Genomic DNA, 27,407 nt, shown 5'->3' on the forward strand with positions numbered 1-27,407 from the left:
TTGAAGAAAATAAGTGAGAACGAAGAAAATAATTAATCCGATAATTATACCCTGTAAGAATAAATTTTAATGGAAAAAATATCGAATATCGTGTTCCTTCGTTTTCTTTTTTTTTTTTGCGCAGAAAATAAGGCCATGTACATATATGTATATATTAGGATATAAGTATTGGTCCTTCGACGCGAAAGAACGATTGAAATCCAACTCTCTTACTCGTTAAACGTTATATATTTTTCGATAATTGAGACATGTTATTGAGCGATTGAACTCTTATATCGACAAATTTGACTAGAAATTACAGATTTAATTTACAGATTAAACTTGAAAACGAACGGAGAAAGTCGCGCGCGCGGGACGAACAAGAATAATCGAAAGTAAAGCAGCAGATACAGAAGAGCGCTGAAAGTCATTACATTAATGACTCCTCGCGGCAATGAAGAATCGAAGGTACGATCAAAGTTAAAGGTAGGGAGCATCGGGACAGAGAGAGTGAGAGGAAAAGAGAGAGAAAGACAAATGGGAAGGGATAACACACGTAGCGTAAAAGTAAGAGAACCCACACGAGTCGCGCTTACTCGCGCGATCGAGGGACACTTCTCTTTATTCTCGTTCTCACTGTGTGCACAACTGGCTAAAAAAATCTTCTTCTACTTCAGTCGTCGTTCGCCAATGCGACCGATACTGCACAACATCATCATCATCGCGCCGCATCGCACTTCGCTCTACGTGTATGTGTGTACATGTGTGCGTTTCTTTTTTTTTTTTCTCTTCTTTTTAATCGTTTGCTGATTCTTCCGATCAATTTCCGAGCAATTACGACATCTCAGAACGTTTCTTCGTGTACGAAGTGAAAGTGGGAACGGATCGGATGGATCTTTAATGCATTCTGGATCGGTTTTGCCCCTGCGCGAGTTCGAGTTACGGTTGCTGTAAAAGTGTGCGAACGTAACGCGCGTATTAATGCCAGGTAAGATTATGCCATCTCATTAGCATGTTCGAGGATTATGATTCGCATCAATTTTCTCTTCACTATTTGCATTTATTTGCATGTCAGTTATAATTATATATATTATATTATAGCTGACATCGTACATAAACAATTGTTGTTCTTTCGTAATTAGCCGATCTTGTGTTACACAGAAAAAAGATAATCGTTGATCGCGCGATGGATAATGTCGTCGAGATCAATTAAATAGCATTAATTAAGGTACTGCATGACAGTTGTCAATCTACGAGTCAATTAGCCAACACCCTCTAGTTAATTTATCTGCATAAAATATTGATATTACTTGAATGTAGCGAATGAATTACAGGGAGGGAAAAATTTGTGAGGAATTTTTCGTACGAATCATTTTCTTTTTACACCGATTTCGGGAATATTTCGTAAAAAATAGAGAGTGTTTCGACAAGATAGGATAGTCCTGCTTTTACCTTTAGTGAAAACCGTTTTGCATATTCGACTGGAAACACAGTAATCCCGGTGGGCGAAAGTGACGAGCGGCCAAACTCGTTCGACTTTCCAAATAAATTTCGTCGGCCACACACGTTGGCGTAACAATCGTTATTTTATCAACGTTTTGCATTACAATAAGTCGTTTTAGTTGTATTTTATGTGTTTAAAAATAGATGGGCACTTTTAAAAAGACCTAGGAGGAAAAAAAATGCGGAAACTACGAATAGACTGCGTATGTCTTTATATGTAATTATTGTATTTATGTAATTATGATTCACACAACACAGTCATTATAGGTATTTTACGCTTTTCTGTTTGCACAAATCATATTTATAATGATATAATTGCGCAAATAATGCTTATAATGATATAATCAGACTATTTTAACATGATTGATACTATATCGCAGATACGTTTTTTATGTATTATGTCGAGAATTTATCCCAGCGCAAGATTAGAAACAGAGAAATTATCTTCTTTATTTTTTTGCTCTTGTTCTTTGATTTAAAGTTTTGATTTAAAGATTTAAGCAATTGCTTTTTATGCTCATTATGTATTAACGCACATGTATCTCTTTGCTTGATTCGAGAGCGGAGCACTTTCTACGGACGAATTAAAATTTATTATTCTTCCTTCGTACAAACATTTAATCAAAAATGTGATTGCGATCCAAATTAATAATTATTACGAATTTTTCTTCAAACAATGGATGAAGAATTAGCTGCGATAATTTTAATTTGTTATTTGATTTACTATTTTTTTAATGAGATGCTGGTAACGATTAAGATTGAGATCTTTTAGAGTCTTGTAGATTTTCCGACAGTAATAAGAATATCTTATTTATAGCATTCTCTTTTGACATAATACAGTATTATTATTTCCGCTATGTTTCAGTCCAATCTCACTACTTTGTAAGACAAGCAAAGCTAAAACGGTGATCTTGATCAATCTGATTACTTGTCACGCCTTGTCAATATCCAGATCAATTTTGCGATTGATCATGCCGCTGCATCGACACTATTGATCGAGAAAGAGGCAGATTGGGTTTGCAAAAGAATTTGAAGGCAATCAATTACGTATCTAGGAAGCGGAACCGATTCGACATGATTGCGACCAGGGGAGTGTCTTTACTCCGGACAATTTCGGCCCCTCTGTCCTTGGAGCTTATGCCAAAGTCATCAATGACTCTATCATGATCTCCGTAACGAAGAAACGAATCTGTCCTACGCCGGATCCAGATTAACAATCGACGTAGCCTTTTGAGAGATTTGTCGTGAAGGACAAAGTCTTAGAGTCTGGAGATTATCTCACAACATTGAAATGGCATTGGTGAATTTCAGTCTACCCTATCAGTCGGCGACGATGGCGCCGTTCCTTTATCCTGGAGGACACACAACGGCCAACAATCTCGGCTTGAACGCCGTATTACCAGGATCCATGCCAAGCTACAACGAGCAGGAGACTTTTCATAACGAGCCCTACGCATCACCGGTCAAGTATCATCCGCAAAGACGTCAGACTCCTCAGCAGAGGAGTCAAGAGATCTACGCGGAACACACGTCATTCTCGTCGACGCAGGATAATCGTTACACCGCGTACAGTCAGGATTTTAGAAGAACACAGCCCAGGCTGCAGCAGCAACAGCAACAGATGAGACCACCCCCTCCCTCTTCATCGTTTCAGCAGCAGCAACAGCAGCATTCTCAGTCACATGAGTCGATCAAGTCTCGGATAGAGGAACAGGAAAATTATCCGGAAAGACCTCAAGGGTAAATAGAGATTCTTTTCTCCTTTTGTTGAGGATTCTATCGATGTTCATTTAATTTGTCTAAAGTTACACGAGAGTCAATGGCGGAAGCTCCATCGGTCCAGATGCCAAAACTTCGGTTCATGCTGTACTGGACTACGACGATGATTTTGACGATTATTACGATGACGAAGACCAGAACATACCAACGAACGCACATGTTACACCTATTCAGGGTCCAATCTTTCTGAAAAACGGTTCCGTTCCTGTGGTGCCGCTGTATTCGTATCCTCAGCTAAATAATGGGACATTCGTGCAGATACCGGTGAGTCTTGTACTTCGCTCAACTTTCTCTTTCTATTTTCTCTTCGATCAAGATGATGATCGATATTAAAAGTATGAAATATAATCAAATATGCATTTTAGTCGAACGTATCGTATAATAAATGATTATTCAATTAATTATTCAATTAATTATTCAATTAATCTGAATAAAAGTGCAGTAGCACGGATCTGAAATAAGAAGTATTATTCTTGATGCGCGGATTCGCAGTTGATAATCGACAAATGCGACCATGGCTACAGGGACTTTCAAAGTCTATAGCGTGACATTTCCCGCGTAGAGCACCCATGACCCCGGTGTATCTTTGTTAGAGAATCAACGAGAATGTACGATCAGACAGATGCATACACCTGTCTTAAGCGTTTCGCATGAATCCCTTTTACCTCTCTCTCGCGTTATTTCCATCTTCATTCGACGCCTCCTGCAATGACTTTTCTGTCGCGAAGTACCCGAGGTCGCGACAGAATTCTCTTGAGGTCAACTACCATATTGACATTGAGATGCTAAACCGTTAACTTTATTATATATCGTCGATTCAGTGGTTTTCCAATCGAAACAAATTATTATTCGCGAAAAAAAATTGAAAATCATGATAATTTTTAATAAAATTATACGCATATTTCAAAAATTCGTACAAAAACCAAAATTTAATCTGTATCGAAATAGAAAATTTATTCGAATTGATTACATGATTGAAAGTAAACGAACTGTACATTTATATCGATATATGATACGCATTAAGAATAATCGGCTAATACGATTGACATTCTAAATGCTCTTGATCGTTCGTTGATCGAGCGAATAATTTATGAATCGTTATTATTATTCGCAAACAAGATTTTACATTGACATTTTATTATCATATAATGCATAGCGCATAAGTCGTTCGCAAAAAAATCAACCAGTTGAATAATTTAGTCGAAATCGATAAGGATCGAAAGACATTCGAATGTATATTTTGCAATCTTCCGCGGAGAGGAATATGAAAATAAAACAATTGGCTAAGAATTTTCGGTGATGATTATGTGTAAATCATTTATGAGTGTTGCAAATGTCATTTGCGAGACTTGCGAAAAGACGAGAGCTTGCCGATATGGACTACCGAAATCTTTTCGTTCTTACGACACACGACCTCGTCACGCGTGCCTACACATCGCACTTATCATAGGCTCAAAGCAATTTTTTAGACACAATTATTACCTTTACGTTATTCGAATAGCGAATTTTCTTCACTTATTATTATATTTTTTTATTTATTTAATAAAGGCCATTATCTGTTTTTTATTTTCCACGTATCTAATAATAATAATAATAATGATAATGAATATTTCTTATGAAATTTATATTCCTTTTTTATTAATTTAATCGCTCTGCTCGAAAGTAGCCGAAGTGAATTGAAACATTTCACATTTTTGACTTTCTTCTCAATACTTGTCATACATATTTACGTACTCCGCATTCCGGCTCTAATTCGAATTTCTCTTCCTAATGCGACATTAGAAAAAACTCGGAAAAAATCTAATTTTGAATTTAATTAAATTTCGCATATGAATAATTGACTCAGCTTCCTCGCGCTGTATGAATCATTTCTTGTGGGCAACGCACCGCGTAATCAACGTCAGAATTTTCTCATATTATGAATGACGCCTACTGCATACTGACTGGAAGTGGAATTGAAAGATAAATGTAGGAAGACGATCTTTAATTAACCAATATTGACTTCCGGTAAATATAAAGAAGAAATGTTTGACGCGAAATATTTTTCTTGTAGCAAATTTTATTAGGAAATTTTATTATTTATATAGACAGACAAATCGAAAACACTAAATTTGCTGAAAATTCAGTTAGCATCATTTCATTCAGTAAGCATTATTTGTAATGCAAAAATTATTTACTTTGACAGCAAATAATAGATTTATTCGATAAGACTTTTCTCTTTTATTATCATAAGCCTTGCCATAAATTAAGCAATTGCTTTGCAATTGAAATTTTATTGCTTTTCAAATCGAATACAATGGTAGAAACAGTTGTTGTTTATGCTGTGACAGCAAAATTCCTTCTTCGCGTTGCCTCATGATATTATATTTCTAATTAAAAAATATTAATGTATGTATATCGATCAACTTTTATTTGCGCACAGATACTCTGGACTGCACTTTCAGTAGCGTTAGGTGTCGAACTGAGGGGAGATTTGGTACGAGGTGTACCATGCATCAAAAGATATCATCAGCTGTTTTGTCCAACCGCCGGAAACACATATCCAATGTAAGTATAAATTACTCCACTAGTCATTTTATTTACTTTAAAAATACACATTTCTAATTTAATATTATCATAAAACAGAATAAGAAAGTTGTTAATATAATATAATCGGTTTTTAATTAAAATCAATTGTTGCAGAGAACGAATAGAGCGTTTTATCGATGAAAATAAAGCGTTAATGAAAAGGATGTACGGTGACTTCGAGATGAACCCAGGATATGGATCGAGCGAACCTGGACATCGTACTAGAACACGAAGAAAAAGCAGAGATACGCGGAAACACGACATTCCAGATGGTGGACCTAACGACGAATTACATGCAGAAGAGGAAATCGAGGAGTATTTCAGCAAGAATAGAAATATCAGGCAATCCTTTGGAAAAAATCGCAGCACAGAAAGTAGCAGGTACAGATTGAGAATCGAAATACTTATTATTATTGTCATTTTATCTATTACAATATTAATTAGTATTATTTATTATTATGTACCATTTTCTTATAGCATTTTGACTTAATGATCCACCATTATATGTCACACTATATATTAGTAGTATATCTTTTACATGTAATTATGTCGCAATTTTTTAAAACTCTCTCTCTCTCTCTCTTTCCCTCTTTTATAAAATAAATTTATAGAAAATGATTAAAGAAAGATATGAGATAATATAATATAGGGATGATAATTTCAGAGTTGATGCGTGCGAATCAAAAGTTGAAATCGTGACTCCCTATTGGGCAAGTAACAGCGCCGGAAAGATTCGTGCCATTGTAAATACTCAACATTTCGAGCAGGCTATACATCAGGAAGTGTGCTCGTAAGTAAAACTGCATTAAATACAATTATATATAAAAATGTTTGAATTTTGTGAAACTTTGAATTTTATGAAAAATAGAATTAATTTCATACGGCGAAAAGGAAGAATATTATATATATTTAATTATTTATTAATATATAATGACATCTTATTCTATCTTTTTGTATTTGTTTTGCATTTGTTCATAAATATCTCATCAGATTGATAAAATGCAGATTAATAAATATTGCATAGCCTATTTATTTTTCGTAGAAAAACGCAAACAAATCGATGCAACGGAGACTGCGGATGCGAACAGAAATACAAATGGCATAGGTTACTCGCCTACGACCCAGACAACGATTGTAAAGGTATATTTATGGATTGGTTCCTGTTTCCCTCGTGTTGTGTTTGCAGATGTGATCCGGTGAATAACAACAAATTCTCTTCGTCACGCACGCGAAATTGACATGTATTGCATATCTATGCGAGAAAGAACGTGCCATGAAAACTGCAACGGTTCGCTCATTCTCTAGTGCCTTTGGACAATTATTGTGTATAACGATAATTATATACAGTATCTACCTAGTGATTTGTGATAGAAATAGTGCAACAAGTAAATGCGATTTATCGGTCAATTTATTGTTTTAATTTTAAAAAAATTGTTAGGAAATTTTTATAGCACTTAAAAATTCAAGAATGTTAATATTGATGTTGTTTTATTGATAAATCTAATTAATCTTACTGCCAAATTTATTATCTTACAATTAAATTTATTATCTTACAATTAAATTAAATCTATCTTCTCTCTCTTTTTCTCTTCTCTGAGATTTATATGTATAATTTAATTATTCAGTTATATATTTTTGTATGACTTGCAAGTTTATCTTCTATATTTTATAGCTTATTAAGATAATAATTACTATTATTTTCCGCATTGAATGAAATTGCTGCTATAACATAATTGAAAAACTGTTGCATAACAATAATGATTCATTATTGGTTTAATGACGAATACAAAGTAAAGTGAAAAACTATTATAGCATTGGATTGATCAAGTTGGAAAAATCCATTAGTGAATAGTTTATTCTGTGAAAGAAATTTGCGTAATAAATGCAAACGTGACCAAAAACATTTACTTAAAACATCTGTCGTATATATAATATTATTAGATTGCAAATTAATATTTTTTAGTAATATATAAATTAATAATAAATTGACTTATTTATATGATGCATTTATGGCCGATTTTTCGAGCAATGAGATCAGCCGATGAATCATACCGTATATATGCGTATCTAATAGAAAAAAATCATGTGTTGGAAAAAATTAAAATGGAAATGGTTTTATATAAATTTTATATGTGTAGCATAGAACCATGTTTTTCGTGATTTACATTTTATTTATATGTAGGAAATAAATGTCTTATGTTTATAGATTTCTTTTTTTTATAATTGTCGACTATTACTCTAATAAAGTGTCGTTATATAGTCTATAATCCATAATGACAGTGCGAATGTTTGCATAATTTAATTTCTATACGCTTTCAGAACTTATCAAGGATAACTTTCTTAAAGTAGTTTTTTAATTTTTACAGATTTTGCACAATGTAACACGATTATATTTTAATTAAGACGATACATAATCTCTCGCGCGGAGAAAATATATAATATATATTGTTATATATGTGAAAAAGATTTTTAATGTTGGCATGGTCTTTTGAGAACACATTCGTCTATTATTCTAATCGCTGGACGGATATCTGATAAGTTTTCGTCTTTACCTTCTCGTCTTTCGTCATTATATAATTAAAGTAACTTTTGTGACAAAAATAGAGGAAACGCTCATATCAAGACGGTCTCGAGATAATATGTACTTATTTAGAACACCGCAACAAGGTTGAACCAATGAAGATAACACATAATGACGAGCCTAATTTGTTCTTACAGATCTAGAGTAATTATCAAAGACATCGTTTCGCTGAGTATATCGAATTAAAGCAACAAGTGTAAAGTTGATTTTACAGAAAGCTCGAACTTAAAGCTATCTTAAGTCGTATTAGCTTTTGAAGAAGAAGAAACATTTTTCAAAAAGAAATCAAATTTACACGATATGATTATGTTACATTCTTTATTTTGTACTTACAATATTAATTTGACTCAATATTATTCGTAAAAATCATGTGCTTATTTCATAATTTCCGTTTATGAAAAATAATTGAATTACATCGAGCGAGATTATATATGAAACACATATTTCTCTCTTGTATCTACACTTTTTATATATCTCTCAGATCGTTAAATTATTGGAAAATAATCAGTCCGCGGAGAAAAAAATTGTTAGTCACAGATTGACATTAAGTATTCGTAGCTATTGTGCGAAAGTTTTCTTTCTTTTTATTAGCTACTCTGACACAACTAATAAAAATAGTACGTATTAATCTATGGATCGTCAATCGATAAATTAAAGAACCAAACCATATTTCGATTGTTGGAAAATGTAGACAAAAAATATCAGCGCGCCGTTACAAAGCAGTTGTGTCGCAGACGCCTCTGTCGCGGAATTGCACAAATCAGTGCTGCAGATGTGGCAGGATTCGATTACACCGCGTCCTGACTCTGTCGCGGAATTGCCACATAGGCCATCAGTAATATCAAGCTCATCGTGATACGGAGTGGAGCATTGACGTATGACAACTCGCTGGCCATATTCTAAAAAAATTAACACAATTCACAAATTAATCGTTTTTTTTACAAATCGAAAATTTGCTCAAATTAAATTTGTTCAAATTAAATTTTGTTTAATAATGGATAATTTTGTTTGATAATCAGTGAAGAATGAACATCGTTTATATATATATTTTAATTTATTGGAGAAAACGATAAAAATCAGTTTTTTTCCTGAAAGTATCTAACGTGCAATTTTGTCGCGTCATATTTTTCTATATCAACGAGCGCGTTGTTGATTTAATAGCACAAGATTGTCGCTTACGTAATTTTCATATTTAGTTAGTAATCATGCTGATTATTTCGCGTGCATATACATGCAGACATATCTGTTACGCTAGAATTCCAGTCAAATTAATTCGAAATATATAATTTACTACCTTGGATTTATCGTGAAACTATGCAATGACAAATTTAACAACATACAAAGAAGTATAATTTTGACTGTACTTTTATGACACATCATTTGCTTCTCTTTCTAAAAATCCATAGTAGATTGCAAAGTTAACGTTGAAAAATGAGCAATTTCAAATTCACACATTTAGATCATTATATTGGCTTTTGGAAAGAAGGTAAATTTTTGATTTAAGGGAATTTTCTTTTTAAAACTTTATTAATTGAAAATAATTATGTCGATAATTATACTTGAATCAAACATTGTCTAATTTAATTTTGCGCCAAGATATAAAAAAAAGTATATTCTTCTCCAGTTGAAATCTCTAATTTGAAATTTTTAATCACACAAACAATATATCACTCTGAACAAAATTAATCAAACTTGCGAGTGATTTTTAAAGAATAATTTTTTGCCTTCGCGTGTAGGTGTGGTCTCGAGTCACCTTGTCTAATTATCATCGTCATTTACATATACGTAGTATGATTCAACCATGATATACATTATCGCGTCGTCACACTTGAAATAGAAAGGATACAGCGCATCAAAAGTGCAATTTAAGCTCCATTTCGTGATATTCTAATTAAATAAGAAATAAACGCAGAGAGACGCACGCTTCAAGATCTGTGCATTCGTGAAGAATTTTTCTTTTCGCAGTCACGTATTTCTTCATCATATACGCGTGTAATGATTATTAAAAAGCCGTGGAAAGATATCTAGCATGAAAAAAGATTAGAAAAAAAAAACGAAAATTTCTCTTAAATATTGACTTCCACAAAATTTTTAGACTTGTCGTGTTAAAGTTGAAAAGAAAAAAATCAGAATTTATTTAATAAATATATTAAAAATTTTCTATATAAATTCTTATAATTATATTCATATTAAAGCATAGTGTTGGAGCAAAAACAATTTTACCTTGTTTAACGATTTTTCGGCAAATAGCTTTTGTAGAACTGTAATAGTCCACATCGCAAGTTCTGATATGAAATGCAGCTTGGTGATCCGTAGTGTTCATAGGATCTTTACACAAGTTATTTACGTTGGATGAGCAGACCCAGCAACGTAAGGCGGAACCTATTCGACAAAAGAAATTACAATTTATTTTGTCAATTACAATTTATTTTATGATTTGAATTCTTTGCGCGCATCAAGAGACGATAAGAACATGCAAACTTTACGAAGGGCGTTATATATTCTCGCGTAAGAAAGATATCAGATTTTAGAAATCTGTTTAGTAATAAAATTTAAATTGAAATCACGAAAGATATATCTGCGCAATAGATGGAAAACAAGCGTGATTAAGAAGTGACGTAATGCTGAGTAACTGTTTATATTAGTAGTGCACGCTAGAGTTTTACAACTACATACGAGTTTCTGCCATTGTAAAAAGTGGGCGCTACGCAATATCAAACTCCAGAGGCGGTTTCACGAATATAAATGTCATGAAAAATTATGATAAAATACGAAAAAAAGGTTATCGCATATCAAGTAATATATATATAAATATATATATATATATATATATATATATATATATTAACACTTTATATATAAAAAGAATTATTTAATTTGATCATTTTAAATTACTGAAACTATAAACAGTATAAATTGTTTGTATGAAAAATATTTCGGAAAAGAAATCGCAAGGGACATCAAGGGAAACATAATAAAGTAATCATTTTTGCTATCTTGTGTTTTTTATCGAGATATGAAAATTATCTTGAGGTTTTTATATGAAATATTAAATTTTTCACATTCAAATTTTTTTAATTCAAATTTTTTTAAATTATTTTAAAATTTGAAAAGATATCGAATGTTCAGTAAAAGCTATAAACAGTTGAAGTCCCAATAATTGCTAAAATATTACTAAAATAACTTTTAATGTAAATAATGCTTAAAATGTTGTATCTATAGATGAATTCAATGTTAATATAATTGATAGATTAATGAATGAGAATAAAAATTGTAGTTAAATTCTATTGTAATTCATAAATTTTAGAATCCTGAAAATGTTATATTACCCTTAATAATTAAATAATTCACTTTGTTTATATATGTACTTGCATACAAGTGCATGTCTCGCGCGCCTACATATACATATACGTATAAACATGTACTATGCATATATATATATATATATATATATATATACCATATATATATATATATATATATATATATGTATGTATGTATGTATGTATGCATGCACATGTATGTTATACATTATAATAATATATATAACTTGACATTGATAAATTATTTTAATTCGTCATATTAAAAAAATATATATTATATAAATGATTATTATAAAGTTTCACTTTTCTTTCTTTATTACTCAAGAAAACTATAAACATTAATAATTTGCTATAAACATTAATATCTAAACAAGTACATGAAATAAATACGATTTATAGAAAGATAGATTTGTAATATTAATATCATGCGTGTAATGATGTACGTAAATAATTGGATTTCCTGTCACATAAAATTACGTACACAACACAACAAAGATTTACTTTTTTTAATAACATAAATGACAACGTAATTTAAAATTTCTGAAATTAGTAAATAATAAATCTAATGCGTAGCATGCAAAATTTAAATAAATAATAAAGAGTGACTAATATTTTAGATATTTTCAATATTTGTAACAGTTCGAAAGGGCTATTTAAAATAGCCAAACATCTAATATTTTATTCTCGCAATTTTTATTTTAAAAACAAATCTATTTTCAAATTTTTGCTCTGTTAACATTTGCAAAGCACAAAGACTCACCTGACGTTATGAAAAGAGCCATCCCGAGGATCAGCATCGCTGTTCGCTCGATGGAAATCATTTCGGATATTAAAATATGATTGCTTGAATTTACACCAAAAATTAGCAACAAAATTTCGTTCTCAAAAATGACAGTAGATGCTATCGAACGATTCAAATGATCGTTTAAAATATCTCATAAAACTGCCGATACCAAACGTGTCCAGTATGATACTGACGAACCAACACCCTCTTTACCAAGAGCACTTGTCTCTTCCTCTCCCTCTCTGTCTTCTGTTTCTCTTTTTCTAACTGCCAATTACTACGAAGTCTCTCTTGTTCTATAACGTGTGTCCTTTTCATAAGAGATGTAATTAACGTATTTCATTGTATGAGAGATAAATATATAGTAAGTAGAGTAAGAAAGTAAGTACTATATAGAATACTGAGCAGAATTTTAGCACTTTTTTCAAGCTAATACCTTTTTATTTAGAACTGGTCTTTTTCTTTAATGAAACATATGTAACGATTTAATATTCTTTTTTCTTTATTCTAAATAATCTGCGCAATAAGTATGTGTAAAATAAAAGAACTTTATTAAAATTAGATCCATGCTCTATTATACATGCTCTATTATATACTTCGATTTTATATGTATATTTTTCTCGACAATTTTTGAAACATTTAATTTGATATTGTAAATTTGTATTCTACCGACTAATTAAGAGAGGTCAAGAAAACATTTAACCCTATTGAATATTCCGACTTCATTTTATATTTGACCTGTATCCGGCATTTGACCTGTTCACCTTAGTAATTGTTTCTGCGGCGTTCATTTGATCTATATTTGAGTGTGTTATACACATAAAGTGAAGTTCATCGCAGAGGAGGACGTTACGAATGTAGAAAGTCTAGTTTCATTTGATTGTGGTGCTCCAATTATAAAACTCTTTAATCTCCAACAAAATGTCTCTTCCGGTCAAGCATATTGAGATATATAAACTTCAAGTGGATAATGAAAAAAATCTCGCAGATCTTTAACATTAAATTAGTAACATTGCATTAATAAAATTAAATATAAATAATATAAAATTTTTATTAATATAAAATTTTAAGAAATAAGAGAAGAAGGAAAGAGAGAATATATATGTATTACATGTACATATTTTTTAATGTAAAATATCTCATAAAATATTTTTATTTTTCAATTATCTTAAAACACTTAAAGTATGCGCTACATGTATATCTAAAAATGAACTTAATACGTACGGTATCGCGAGCGTGAATTTATGTTAAATAGAGCTTGAATGTTTGAAGGTAATAATACCATCTGTCATGACCCCGTATCAATTTCATTTTACTAATGTTCAATATTTTAAATTAAATCCATTTGTAAAATTACAACATACAAAAATGATAGAAGGATTCTGTATTTGGAAATATAATGTGTCCTTCTCTCATCGTATTTCTCGTAAACATAATCATTAACGTACATATTTAACTTACATTAAAATGATGGTTAAGTTAATTGCACGATTAAGCGCATCCTTATCCATATTATGGTACGTTCTATCCGGTGTGACCAGTATTATCTGTCGAAAACCGTTTATATTTTCGTGGTTCGACAAGAGTGCAAAATCATTTGTTTATATTTTAAAAAGAGCATTTGCAAGAGAAAAATTATGACAACTGATTCCAAATGACTCGATATGGCAAATATAATTTTCTAGGCCTGCTTTAATAATATAATAGAAAAATTTAATGAACATTCTCTACAAATATATCTTTTATATTTAACTAACTTCGAAAGTCGTTTCTTTCGAGCATAGAAACATTTTTACGAGCAAGAGCAAACATTTCAAAACTTGTTACAATTTCTTAATGATTACAAGTATATAAATAATATATATAATAATATATATAAAAATTCAAGTACCAGCAATTTTTACGATGAAATGTCATTATCTGCGCGCATTTTTACGTTAACACCCACGACGAAATAATTGCGACAAATCCAAGATTCCATTTTGATATCGGATTAAATAATCTTTTACCGTTGCAGCCGTTTTCGTTGCAAAAATAACACTTGATATCCGAATGTGGAAAACTATCTTCATAGTCGCAATATTTGTTTACTTGGCGTGATAATACACAGGCTCGTACTGTTACTAAAATATTTCTATCTGCAATATTTTACATCGATATTTCAATTTTGTTATGTGTCCACTTCTTTATCTCATCTAGTATATTAAAGTTGTTATATATAAAGCTGATTTAAAATATATTTATTATTTCAACGATATTTTATATAAAATTAAAATGCAATGTCTACGTACACAATATGATACTTTTGTGGCAATGATGAGATTCGTTCCGAGGACAGGCAATCAGGTCAAATGCACTAGGCGTATAAGGATCATTGCAATCTCCTTTACGCCCGTGTCTTAAATCCGTGTTGCATTCATAACACCATAAATGTTCCTGTCTTGAATAACTCGCTGAAGATTTTTAAATAATATTTTTCTCCCGTTAATCGCGTTATCTTGTTTGAAGAAAATAATAGCAATAATAAAATAACTTTATTCAATGCAATTGATAAATTAGAGAATGAATATATATGCGATAAAAAATTGACGTGCACGCAAAAGGTAAGACGATAAACAAGAATAATGCTACGAGACAATTCAAATATTGACGAAAAATTTCATGATTCTCTTTCTATTATTTTATAATTCTATTACAATAATAAGGAGATATTATTTTGTAAAATTTACTTACTCATATGCAAAAAGCCAAATAGTATAATCACGGATGAGAGAAGTTTAATTATGTTGAACATTTTTCGAGAGAAAGAAAGGAAGACCTCGGTAACTCGAAGAATATTCTCCTCGCGAGATATCTTATCTATGATAATCAAGTAGATGGTGCGCGATACGTTGCATAATGAGCGCATAATGAGCGTAAAAACGCTTAAATTATTATTTCGTTTTGCAAAAAGAAATTAATGTATCTCTTGCTCGCGTTTTCATATTGGAGAATTTACATTTTTGCTATTTAAATTTGCATATTTAGAGAATTATATAGGAGGAATTATTGAAATGATTTTGAATAATTTTTGACATATCAATAAGTGTGTTACTTCTTACCTAATCATATTCCCCTATCACTTTGCCAATTTTCGAGTTCAAACTACGATTGTAAAATAGGCCGATAATATAGATATTATTAATGTAATTTTGACATGTCAAAAATGTATTATCAATTATCAATCATCGATAACATCAATATTATATCAATTATCGATAACATCAATATCAACATGCTTGTGTTATCGACATTTCGTGCAGATTCATGCAGATTTAATGGCAAATTATATCAGAAATCATACTTTAATTATTGCAATATATCATGAAACAAATCAATCTCAAAATAATGGAAATATTTGCAGAAATATCAAATATGTAATGTAAATATTTTAATTTTTTTATATGCGATCTATTTTTTATTCTTTCGATGTTTTCATAGTGATGCACCTTGAGCACTTTGCTTCATATGTTTGCAATAAAAATATATTAAAGCAAATTATTTTGCAAATTTATTATTCTAATTTTTATTTAGAAAGACTAAGATTAAAAAAGACGTATGCATTTTTTTCAGATATTTCTATTGAAAAAAACGCATCAGATAAAACTTTCCTGTACATTTTAAATGTGTCAAAAGATTTGCTCTTTATTCCACTTACTACAATAATGTACACTAAAAATAACAGATCTATATTAAAAATGGTAGATCTATATTTAGTAGTTGGAAAGAAAGAGACGAGAAATGAAAAGTGCATCTAGAGAATTTAAAAGAATAAAAATCTAAAAATAATAATACATAAAAATTAATATTATGTATTTTTTTCATGAGGAATGTGGGGCGCACATTTATGCATTTATTTATTTAGATGAGATTTACTTTAGAGCACATTCAGTATTCAACTTTAATTTTATTTTCTCTTCCTTATGATATATAAGTATAACATAATAATCTGCAAATGCTATCATTTTTGTGTGCTTACAGTGATACAGAAGCAACATTACAAGTACTATATTTACAGATAACATCTGTATAATAAAAAAAGCATCAAAAATCTAATGATGAAAAAAGGATAAATATTGTAGACCAGCATAAGTATCAACCAATTATTCCAACGCTCTGTTTCATTAGAGTTGCAATTTTCTTTTATATCATAAATATTATAAATAAGATAAAGATTTCTGTACGTTTCAAATAAATTTATATATTTTATGTATGTAATACTGCGCACACATATTAAAAGGTGATAATATCGCAGTTATAATAAGATACAATCCTGGCAATGTAGCGATTTTTGGATTCTGAAAATAATTTAATTTGATTTATTTTTGAGAAATGCGCACAATACTTTAGAACAAATTATTTTTGTGCCATGTATTACCTGCGTAAAATTCCACAAACAGTATCATATTGTCTGCGATATATGAAAAGCTTCATCGATGAAATAAATGGTTGAATATGATTGAGATATAAGAAAAGTACTTGTAATGTAGTAATATAGTACTTGTAATGAATAATGTTAATGTGGAATACATAAATATTTTATATTTTAATTTCATGTAATCGAGATGAGATAAGACACTCATGATTACTTTAAAAATGTGTCTACAAATATCATGTAACTTCAATAGCTGCACATTCGTCAAATTAATCCTATTACTTTAAATGAATCACAGCAGCTTGTTTTAATTTAATCTAACCTAACCAATTATATTATATGCTTCTCATTAAAATGTGTAAAACTGTACGTCGCACATTTAATACGATTAATATACTACGTAATAAAATGTAATACACTAATGAAATAATTAAATATTATTTTTAAAAGCATGATACAATCCAGGCAGCATACGCTTGTGTTTACATTTGACATCCAAAGACAGTGGTTAGGTTAGGTTAGGTTAGATCCAACAAATTTATCGTTTAACAATTGGCAGCCCTACAAGATAGGCTGTGCAGCACTGCGCGTATATAAAATAAATTTGAAATCGCTTCTAGCATAACCATCTTCACGCGATCGACTTTATTTGAATTGCACGGCATCACATCGAATTATGATGCAGTGCCGATTTGTTTGAACGTAATTCGGGACATCGCGATGCTGTATAAGCGTCGAATGAGCACGAATTGTCACGCAAATATGATAATAAATCACATCTACTCACCGTTCACCGGCTGTTCCACAGGCCGCTCCACTCGCTCGCCTCGGGACATCCCATTCCGATCTTGATGCACACGATATCATCAACGCGAACGCGCGACACTTTATTCGGCACTCCCGATATTCGCTCGCATCCGATAATCATCATCAAGGGCGCAAATAATGCGACGCGACTTCGCTCCATCTTCGCGATGACGCCATCACTGAATATCGTCAAAAATCGCTGTCGCGATTTGTGATGTTTCCATCGACACACTATGAAAGTCGCGCGATCATCCTTGGACACTTTCGACGCTCGTTCACTCGCGATATTCGTTTAAAAACGGTTAAAAGACGCGAAAAATGCGGACGTTCGACGATCCGTGTAACTGCGTATGACTCCGAGTCACGTATGACGCGTATGACGTACTATGACGCGTATGACGTAGCAGTCACGCGCCAACATGGCGGCCGAACCACTGCGCATTCGTTTCTGCGCATGACCATTCCTGCGCGCAACGTTCGCACAACTTTGATTTCTGAAATATTGTCTACGGCTTTAATTAATAGCACATAATGATAAATATATAAAGATGGAATCAATTAATCATATTGGTCATATATGTAGACTTGCCTGAAGAAAGAGAGTTGTTCTCGATGTTCACTTTTAAAGGAATAAAGAGAATTATATATAAATGTAAATAAATTATCCGAAGAGAGAAAAAATTGAGAGATATTTTTAATTTTTTAATAAAAAATGGAAATGTCTATTCATAGGCTTGTTCTTCTTTTCCTCTTTTGTGCAATTTCGATTCAATATATAACGTAGAAAATTCATAGTATATTGCATTTATTTTTATATATTCACAACTATAATATTCGCACGATCATTTTTTGACATTTACAATACTCGTGTGCCTTGTTCTCGATGTTCACTTTTAAAGGAATAAAGAGAATTATATATAAATGTAAATAAATTGTCCAAAGAGAGAAAAAATTGAAGGATATTTTTAGTTTTTTTAGTAAAGATTGGAAATGTCTATTCATGATAGAAATGCAAAGAAAGAAAATTATTATTATGTTTAAAATAATAATTTCATATGAAATACAACATTAAAAGTTACATTATAGAACTTGACTTTCTAAAAGCGTAATAAAACAATCAAATAGTAGACAGAGAAAAGACTAATTGTAAAAGAAAAAAAGTTGTTAATTTAACTAAACCATTTAACTAAATTATTGCCTTTTTAATTGGAATATTTAGCTATTATAAATCTAACATGACATTTATTTAACTTGATTATTTCAATATTTCAATTAAAAAAATAATAATTTAGTTAAACGGTTTAGTCGAGTTAACAACTTTTTTCTCAGTGTACGTGTGTGTGTGTGTGTGTGTGTGTGTGTGTGTGTGTGACTTTAAAAATATACTTGTATATAAATACAATTCTCACATACGTCACAGTACACGTTAAATATTTCGGCAGCGAGCTAACACGTCATTCAACCTTGTGACGTCATTTGGCCTTGTGACGTAGCGCGCTATTGTTTACATACGCAACGACCTCCCCTCATTCGCACGGCGACATTCCAGCGGTAAAATAGTGATACGGAACGCTCCGTATTATCGAATTCTTTTCCTAAAAGTACGATCGCGATTAAATCGAAATATAATAATTCGACTATTACAATTGACAAATAATTAATTAATAAATGAAATTGTGGCGACGATAAATTCATCGAAACGCGATCTTTCATTATTACAAATAAAAATTGAAGCGATAGGGGGAAAAATTACAAATTTTCTTGCAATATTCTTCGATTATCGAACTTTACGAATAATAATTATTTCTTTAACATTGCATATAGAATTGCATGAAATTCGATTTCGCCCGATGTTTTAAACTTTCCTAAACTGCATGCATATATATCATATTAATTAAACGATTGCTGTATCATCAATTTACATTACTTTAATATTTTAATCTTATGATTCACGTTATTATGCATATATTATACATCAACAAATAGAAATAGTTAATTAGTGTAAGAATCGAGTGGTGCATGATTTTGGCTTCGTTTAAAAATCGAGCGAATTATTGTAATTTTTGTGTTCCTCTCTTGCAATAATAATAAAATAATAATAATATTATAAAAAAATACATATCTCGTATGATTATTTTGCGATCGGGAGTGCCGTGCAAAGTGTCTCGCGATCGTCTCTGTATATGACTGAAATATAATTAACTGAAATATAATTGTTTGTTCGCGAGTGAATACGTGACTGCTACGAGGAAACAACAAAGGATGAAACAACAAAAGAGAAGGACATCTGGAAAAGTATCGGACAGTCAGAAAGCAGGGAGAGAGCCTGAAGCAGCCAGAGACATGCGGTAATTTATAAAAAGTAATTTATAAAAATTATTTATTATTTATTATTTATATACACTATTTTTAAAATAGATATATTGCTTATTATTTTATTATCGTTTTATTTTTCGATCATTTAAATATATAATTCGGATTGAAATGCAGTAAAACAATCGAATCGTAGATCTAAATAATTAACTTAACAAAAAGATCCATAAAAGATATATTAGTTCTTTTAATAAATAATATCGTATACTTAATCTATATAAAAATAAAATATTATCTATTTATTTGTAAATATTAAATACTATAAATTTAATAGTTATATATTTTGTAAAATTTAATTAAAAGAATCTTTAAGATATTCCAAAAGAAACGAAAAACTTTTCTCAACGTAGAAAAAGTTAATTATAAACAAATTTATATTTAATTATTATAATTAATTTGTATTTAATTTTATTGGAATTTTATTATTAATTTTATTGCATTGTCAAACTCTACGCGATCTCTGTAATGATAGCTATTCACGAAATAGGTACAGTGAAATAATCAATTATTATCGAAAAGAGGCAATAATATACTTTTAAATCTAATTTAAACTTTTGATAAACGATATAAAATTTTTTTATTATGATGAGAAATCTTTATTAAAGATCATAATTGCAAATAAAAATGGAAATAACTTCACGAAGTATATTAATCGTTTAATAAATAATTAATTCGTGTGTACGTGTACGTGTGTGTGTGTGTGTGTGTGTGTGTGTGTGTGTGTGTGACTTTAAAGATATACTTGTATATAAATACACTTGTATATAACTTTAAAAATATATATTTCCGTTATGTTAATTATCCGATTTTTATTCGATCGTTTTATTGCGCGTTCTGAATCAAATTATATTTAGATCAAATGATATCAGAGAGAATATTTATTTATTATATTAGAATTCTAAATGTGTGTGTGTGTGTGTGTGTGTACACATATATATTAGGATAGAAACGAAATAGAAATAGAAGAATAATCATTGCTCGTAAAGATTGCAACAAAGTAATAATTTATAATTTTGATTCCTATCGTATAATCGAGTATCGTATTTCGAGAGCAATCAACTATTTATTAATAATAAAATTGTATATAACTTACGAATATATTCCACTTATTCCGGACGTTAATATCGCGACAACGACGAATAAACTTTTCAAAAAAGTTCAATTCAACTATTTCATATATGAGACAGTTCTACCAATCACTGATACAAAAAACTCGTCAATTGACCAGTTGGTGAAACTGTTTCAGTCCTGAGTATTTTCTTAAAAGAGCTGTTGGCGCACATACATGCGTGTATTATGTTTACGCGCGTCACGCGTTCGAACGAACCTTGACATTCTCGCGGGTAAAGTCACTAGATTAACAAAGTACCGCATAGTGCAGATAGTGCACACTTTGTGTAGCTATCTATACTAAGTGCAATTTTTCTACCTTGATCCTGGTTTGTCCTGTGTCCTGTTGTGAAGCAGAGTATGCCTCTCGTTGCTCTCGTTCTTCTCTTTGATATTATTGAAATAACATTTCACAGCAAAGTGATAGATACTTTTTAGAAAAATAATATTTTCTTAAAGTGTTGAAAATATACAACTATCTACATGGATGCGTTACAGTTAAGAAATGTACTTAAATTTAATATAATTACAATTTGATTAGATATAACCATATATCTTCTCGTGTGTATAAAATATAATTATTTTATTAAAATGTGCAATGTTCTTATAATAGTAAAATTGTCACATAAATTTTCAGTAAATCTGTTTTCAGTAGTTCAGAGATTTTCTTCTCCTCTACAACCAAATATCTGAGACCTGTTTTAAGAAATGTGCAAATACTTTCCTCACTCGAGAAGTCACTTCCAATGAAGTAAGTATTTCTACAAATGTTAGTCATTATATGTATATTACAGTATTGAAAATAAATCCATAACAATTAATATTCATCTCTGGAATTGCAGGATGTTTGCGTAAGTAATTGTGCACAAAAATATATTCATGCAAATCATAAAATAATGGAGATATTTATGGAAGTGCAGCCTATAATGGTTCGTAAAAGAATAGAAGAAATAAATACAACTCAAGCTGCATTAGAAGCACAAAATCAGCAAGTGACACAAAATTCACAATGATACTGATATCAATTATGTATGATGTATTTATCTGTCTTCAAATATTCTCTAGTTAATTTAATCATAAATTATAAAATTCTGTGGAATACATGTACATATAAATATATGTATATAATAATAATATTTTAAAACATTTTACATATGTATATATAGGATAATCAAGTAGAGAATATATTCTATATATTTGTATTTCCTCCTTTATATCATTTATTTGTATATAGCTATTTAAGCAAAGAAATTTTATATATTGAGATAATTATTATGCTTATGAGTATAATGTTGTCAATCAGGCATTTCGATATTCCAATATTCCAATACTGAAAATCTTGTTGTCACGCATACTGTAGATTTTTACTATTGGCAGTGAAAAGTTATACTTGATACAATTGAAGAGATTAATTTATAATATAGATTTAAGATTACCTTGAATTATTTTTTTTTATGTATAGATACATTTTGTAAGAGATATAAAAAGGAGGCAAGTATAAGCATTCATTTATTATTAAGAGATTTGTATACACATAATATACACACACAATAACATCATAGTTAGGAACATAATATTTCAGCTATATATTTTATAAATAATAAAATGTTTAAGAATTATATATATATATATAATTTCAAATCTAATAAAAATTAATTTTTGTAGCACTGATTAAAAAAGATCAGATCCTAGCAGATAGAGCATTTACCTAACTTTAATTATATTCTGGAATGCAACTTAGCTGTGTAGCAAAATTATGTAAACTAGAAAAGAAGGTGTTAATATTTTATCTTCACATAATATGTAAAGAATATATACAGATATGAATATAGCAGTTGTTACACAAAGGCCAGAGTTATGAAATATTTCATATCACGCTCAATCTTTAGATAACGGATACAAGCGTGAAATATATAAGAAACCTGCGAATTCTTCGAGATTAATATCTTATACATCTTTATACTTTTTGTATACATTCACCATACACACATGTGAATATTTATTAAATATCATGTACACGTTGAAAGAGTCATCTTCGCAATCTTGTGGCATATATAACACCTTTATAATATTATATCACTCTATTAACTAGATTTTTATTTGTTCATTAACTGCAACTAGATGCAATGATAATCACTATTATGACAAGTAATAAATGACCATTATTGGAAAAATGCCATCACTTTTTGCTACAAAATATTTTTAAAAAGTTTTTCGGATCTCTGGAAACTACAAATTGTTGTGTGTGTGTGTGTGTGTGTGTGTGTGTGTAGTGTATATGTGTAACGCATTGTACATATATCATGTTGTCACTATAGAATACAAGCGTAAGCGATTAAACTTATTTTGATACAAAATTATATAGAATTTTTTATATATAATTTTTAAATACTTAAGTAAGAAAATGACTAGCATTCTTTTGCAATATTTTGTTTAAATTTAAAGCTTTGAAACTAAAATAAATTTTTAAATAGAATTTGATGTAGAAATTTTAAAAAATAAATTCATACATTCTTCTACAATTTATATATAAATATATACTTGTAACAATATATGGCTACAAATATACCGTTATGATGTTTATATCTTTATAATATTTCTTACAATTTTTCTTATAGGAGAAACAAAAGATTTATTTTTATTTTATACATATAACTATAAAAAAATTTTCTATTTAACAAAAATTAATACACATTTTATATGATCACAATATAATTCTCATTATTCACAGAGGATGACAAATATTTATTACTTATATAATTATTTATAAAACATTTATATAATTTATAATTGCATGCATTATGAGTTTGAAGATTAAAGAATAAATTTTAAAAAATGAATTATATCATACATATGATCCTTTAAAAAATAGATTCGACAAAATTAGTTCATACATGTTATTCAGATCTAATTTATTTTATTATATATAGTCATAAATATATAATACTTTTAGTTTCTATATAATAATACCAAAATTTAATAATTACAGTAAGATATAATGCAAAACAATATATTGATATTAAAATCGCATTAATATTTGATGTATGATGCAATTCAATTGAGATTTTGCACTTCAATTGAAATTTTCAATGTAACATTCTATTGAAATTTTCTATCCAATCATTTTCTTGCTTTTAACAAATTAATTTGTAATAATTTAAGTAATTATGTTCTTAGATATGAAAACAAGAGTAAATTTAATAATATCATAACGTCAAAGCTCGAATTTTTATGAAATAATGATTTATAATTTAAAGATTAGTCTTTTAAGATAGTAGATAGTATATTATTAAATTACATGCTCATTATGCATGTGTAAAATGTGATATAAACAAGCAATTAATATCACTAATATACTGTAAAATAGAAGGCTCCATTTATCATATTACGTCACGTTACGTATTTACATTGAAGAGAAATTACATTTCCTCTATAAGACAAATATAAAAATTAAATCTATTGCCTCTTTAAATGTTTAAGCATTGGAACTTAATTGTTAAGACATTATTGAACAAGTTATTTTGAACTTCCTATTAATTTGCAATTTTCTTAAAAGAATTAATTTTATACATGATGTGTATGTCAAAAATATTATATATATAAATATATATATACATATATATACGTATGCGTGTATATATTTGTGTAGATATATATGTATATATACATGTATGTATATGTATATAATGATCAATATATAATGATTAAGATATTACACCATAACTTTTGGGGATTCAGTCTGTTTATACACATCATAAATCTCGATTTTTTTCACTCTACATTATTTAAATTATCAGACTAAACGGCAGCTTTCAATACGTACCGGCGAATTGTTGAGTGGTTTTGATAACTGTTCTACCTTTACTTTCTGTATTTCACAACAGAATAATTCAGTGGGCGAACGCGCTTGTACAGTCACATCCTTCGCGGCAGGAGAAGAGAGAGATGTTCACTTTAATTCAACTACTGTTCCAACCATGAGGGCAAGGTGGAATTTGGTGATTTCACCTTGATGTTGAATTGTTTGAGAGTTGCCTCCAATGCAGTTTGATTCCCCGAGAAGTATGCAGATATAGCATTATGGAATAACAATAATTGTTTGTGCATCACTTTAATCTGAAACAATATTGTATTGTTAGAAAATGAGAGCCAATTAATTGGCGATTTCGAAAAGAATTAAGAAAGCGTACCCGGTTTTCATCTAAAAACTTCAATTTGATAGAAACGTCTGAGCGCAATTTTTCGAAATTCTGTTTGTGTCCTTCATAATTAGCCTGTGCCTCTTCTAATCTTGCTGCATTACTGCCATCTGATTTTGTAGCTTGCACAAGAGCCTCTAGATCTGTTCTATATGCATCATACTCTATCCTGTAAAATTATTACAGCATAATGATAAATGATATAATATTTTTAAAAGATATAGAAAACAAAATTTGCATACCTTGCAGTTTCATATTGTCTCACTGTGAGTAGAGTGTCTTCGATTGTTTTATTACACAAGGTATTCACTGAAGAAACAAAGAAATTTAAGGCCCCTAAAAGTGTTTCACCATTTTTAGTTAAATTTCTCTGCGTTTCCGAATTATATAGAAACTCTTCTTGGAGCTCAGGAGATTTCTGTGCTAATTCAGAAAACGCCTCTCCAAGGGCATGTTGTGTCTGAACAACATGATGAAAGTGTGATGCCAAAGCTCGTGATAATCGCAGAACGTTACAATATTTTCTCTGAGTATCTCTAAGCAATTCAATCTGAGTCTCAAGTTCTGGAATAAAAAAACAGATGTTTATTTTTATGTCTTGCAAATGACAATAATTTGTTAAGCCTTTTCTTATATAGGCAAAACTCACCAAAATCTATAGTACGAGATGTTTTTCCTAATCTCTCATACATTAACTGTTTGGTGCATTTATATGTAGAAATACTCCAATTCTTTAGACTCTCAATTTTGCTTTGAGTAGTGCGCATAGTTTGTGTATCACCATTTTGAATAGGTGTACTTGGGGAAACTGTCATAGCTGAAAAAAGACAGATATCTTTTACTCCAATTTTAAAATCTCTGAAATTTTATTTGCTGATAAATATGCAAGAGAATATTTGATATATACAAGTCTGATTTGTAGGACTTCCTAAGCTCAAATTTATAGTGGCTGGTCTCGGGTGACTATCGCTGCTACAGTTGTTTGGTACATGAGGTGGAGGAGTCCCGGTATGTACAGCACTGTCACTCTCATTCAAGGAAGGCGCATCCTTTAACATCTCATGTATGCTGCGTTCCATCCCACTTGATGTAACCGTAATTTGGGACATTCCTGTAATAAGACATACCAATTCCATGTATCCCATATACTCTTCTTGAAAAAATAAATTCTCCTTCGAAATCTAATTTAAGCTCTCATAAGCAATAGCATGAGACATGTCTGTCTTTTTGAAATACATTTGCAAATTACATTCTGTCAAATTGGAAATGTATCTCAAATCGAACAAATTTCAGGATGTTAAAAATCGACATTGACAGCCACCCTGCAGTCATATTGGAAACGAACGTCGTATACTTTTCGCAAAGAACTGGTATTTTTTAGCACGCTCTGCATGCATGCGAGATACTTACAATTAACAATTTGACGGAGAATGTAATAGATATATAATCACTGCTCGCAACATTCGAGTGTCACTGTATATGCACGCGACATGAAGACGTTTTTTTTCGTGCGTAATAATTACTGAATAATCGGGATCACCATAAACGGCATCTGTTTAGCACATACGCGCATACATCTCTCACTTGTCGTATCATAACAGAAAATTCATGCCTCGTAAAAGAGACACGAAGAGACACGTCACTGAACGCTTATTTCTCGTAAGAGTAAACCAGATTTGTGTCGTGGAAAAAAATAGCGTCGAATTATAATATACTTACTACACTAAAAGATCGACGTCCGTGTGTTACCTCTACCGTGCTATTACATATGTATAATATAAATCGAAACACTTGACGGTTGCGATTTTTATCTTTACGGCGTTTCATGAAAAGAGAATAATGTGTGTGCCAACCTAGGTGGCGCGATGAGTGCCAATATCACCAATACCTGTACAAGATATTCTATATATTATGTATGTACCTGACAGTGCACACAATCAATGTCCGTACAATAAAGTCCAATATTGTAATCAATTATGATCTTGTC

General features: G+C 30.3%; 4 protein-coding genes and 1 long non-coding RNA gene across 7 annotated transcripts; 2 read left to right on the top strand and 3 right to left on the bottom strand.

Moving 5' to 3' along the window:
- The first annotated feature begins 276 nt into the window (after positions 1-276).
- Positions 277-7,269, top strand: LOC105258804 (protein spaetzle 3). Of its 2 annotated transcripts, none has more exons than XM_025412372.1 (7): positions 277-967; positions 2,348-3,222; positions 3,288-3,525; positions 5,684-5,808; positions 5,944-6,210; positions 6,494-6,619; positions 6,854-7,269. In XM_025412372.1, the coding sequence occupies exons 2-7, from the start codon at positions 2,774-2,776 to the stop codon at positions 7,065-7,067; spliced, it is 1,419 nt and encodes a 472-aa protein (XP_025268157.1). In that variant the 5' UTR covers positions 277-967; positions 2,348-2,773; the 3' UTR covers positions 7,068-7,269. The 2 variants fall into 2 exon arrangements, with proteins under 2 accessions (XP_025268157.1, XP_011268618.1); XM_011270316.3 differs by having other exon boundaries at positions 282-967; positions 6,872-7,266.
- Positions 7,270-9,025: 1,756 nt separating this feature from the next.
- Positions 9,026-12,711, bottom strand: LOC105258822. The gene is made up of 3 exons (XM_011270344.3): positions 12,494-12,711; positions 10,634-10,792; positions 9,026-9,309 (listed from the first exon to the last, which is right to left on the bottom strand). Exons 1-3 carry the CDS (start codon positions 12,552-12,554, stop codon positions 9,062-9,064), a joined length of 468 nt encoding a protein of 155 aa, XP_011268646.1. The 5' UTR covers positions 12,555-12,711; the 3' UTR covers positions 9,026-9,061.
- Positions 12,712-14,628: 1,917 nt separating this feature from the next.
- LOC105258827 lies at positions 14,629-15,369 on the bottom strand. Its single transcript, XR_003123346.1, has 3 exons — positions 15,251-15,369; positions 14,809-14,970; positions 14,629-14,655 (listed from the first exon to the last, which is right to left on the bottom strand). It is a non-coding gene; the product is annotated as an uncharacterized LOC105258827 (long non-coding RNA).
- Positions 15,370-21,519: 6,150 nt separating this feature from the next.
- Positions 21,520-22,332, top strand: LOC105258338 (mitochondrial import inner membrane translocase subunit Tim10 B). The gene is made up of 3 exons (XM_011269553.2): positions 21,520-21,728; positions 21,877-21,972; positions 22,064-22,332. The coding sequence occupies exons 1-3, from the start codon at positions 21,705-21,707 to the stop codon at positions 22,232-22,234; spliced, it is 291 nt and encodes a 96-aa protein (XP_011267855.1). The 5' UTR covers positions 21,520-21,704; the 3' UTR covers positions 22,235-22,332.
- Positions 22,333-24,877: 2,545 nt separating this feature from the next.
- On the bottom strand, positions 24,878-27,290 carry LOC105258324 (arfaptin-2). 2 transcript variants are annotated; one of them, XM_011269531.3, is made up of 6 exons: positions 27,140-27,290; positions 26,328-26,531; positions 26,070-26,255; positions 25,663-25,984; positions 25,412-25,589; positions 24,878-25,337 (listed from the first exon to the last, which is right to left on the bottom strand). In XM_011269531.3, the coding sequence occupies exons 2-6, from the start codon at positions 26,527-26,529 to the stop codon at positions 25,185-25,187; spliced, it is 1,041 nt and encodes a 346-aa protein (XP_011267833.1). In that variant the 5' UTR covers positions 26,530-26,531; positions 27,140-27,290; the 3' UTR covers positions 24,878-25,184. The 2 variants fall into 2 exon arrangements, with proteins under 2 accessions (XP_011267833.1, XP_011267842.1); XM_011269540.3 differs by having other exon boundaries at positions 24,880-25,337; positions 26,070-26,237; positions 27,140-27,283.
- Between the last annotated feature and the right edge of the window lie 117 nt (positions 27,291-27,407).

This window comes from Camponotus floridanus, unplaced genomic scaffold (genome assembly GCF_003227725.1).
Source record: "Camponotus floridanus strain SB8 unplaced genomic scaffold, Cflo_v7.5 scaffold5, whole genome shotgun sequence".
NCBI lineage: Eukaryota > Metazoa > Arthropoda > Insecta > Hymenoptera > Formicidae > Camponotus > Camponotus floridanus.

Coding starts and splice junctions, on each gene's coding strand:
- LOC105258804 (XM_025412372.1), top strand. CDS start 2,774: ATGGCATTGGTGAATTTCAGTCTACCCTATCAGTCGGCGACGATGGCG. Junction 5,809..5,943: donor GCCGGAAACACATATCCAAT/GTAAGTATAAAT, acceptor CAATTGTTGCAG/AGAACGAATAGAGCGTTTTA. Junction 6,211..6,493: donor CGCAGCACAGAAAGTAGCAG/GTACAGATTGAG, acceptor TGATAATTTCAG/AGTTGATGCGTGCGAATCAA.
- LOC105258822 (XM_011270344.3), bottom strand. CDS start 12,554: ATGATTTCCATCGAGCGAACAGCGATGCTGATCCTCGGGATGGCTCTT. Junction 10,793..12,493: donor GGCTCTTTTCATAACGTCAG/GTGAGTCTTTGT, acceptor TTTGTCGAATAG/GTTCCGCCTTACGTTGCTGG. Junction 9,310..10,633: donor CCGAAAAATCGTTAAACAAG/GTAAAATTGTTT, acceptor TAATTTTTTTAG/AATATGGCCAGCGAGTTGTC.
- LOC105258338 (XM_011269553.2), top strand. CDS start 21,705: ATGGATGCGTTACAGTTAAGAAAT. Junction 21,729..21,876: donor ATGCGTTACAGTTAAGAAAT/GTACTTAAATTT, acceptor TGTTTTCAGTAG/TTCAGAGATTTTCTTCTCCT. Junction 21,973..22,063: donor GAGAAGTCACTTCCAATGAA/GTAAGTATTTCT, acceptor CTGGAATTGCAG/GATGTTTGCGTAAGTAATTG.
- LOC105258324 (XM_011269531.3), bottom strand. CDS start 26,529: ATGTCCCAAATTACGGTTACATCAAGTGGGATGGAACGCAGCATACAT. Junction 25,985..26,069: donor ATCTCGTACTATAGATTTTG/GTGAGTTTTGCC, acceptor TTTTTATTCCAG/AACTTGAGACTCAGATTGAA. Junction 25,590..25,662: donor AGACAATATGAAACTGCAAG/GTATGCAAATTT, acceptor ATAATTTTACAG/GATAGAGTATGATGCATATA.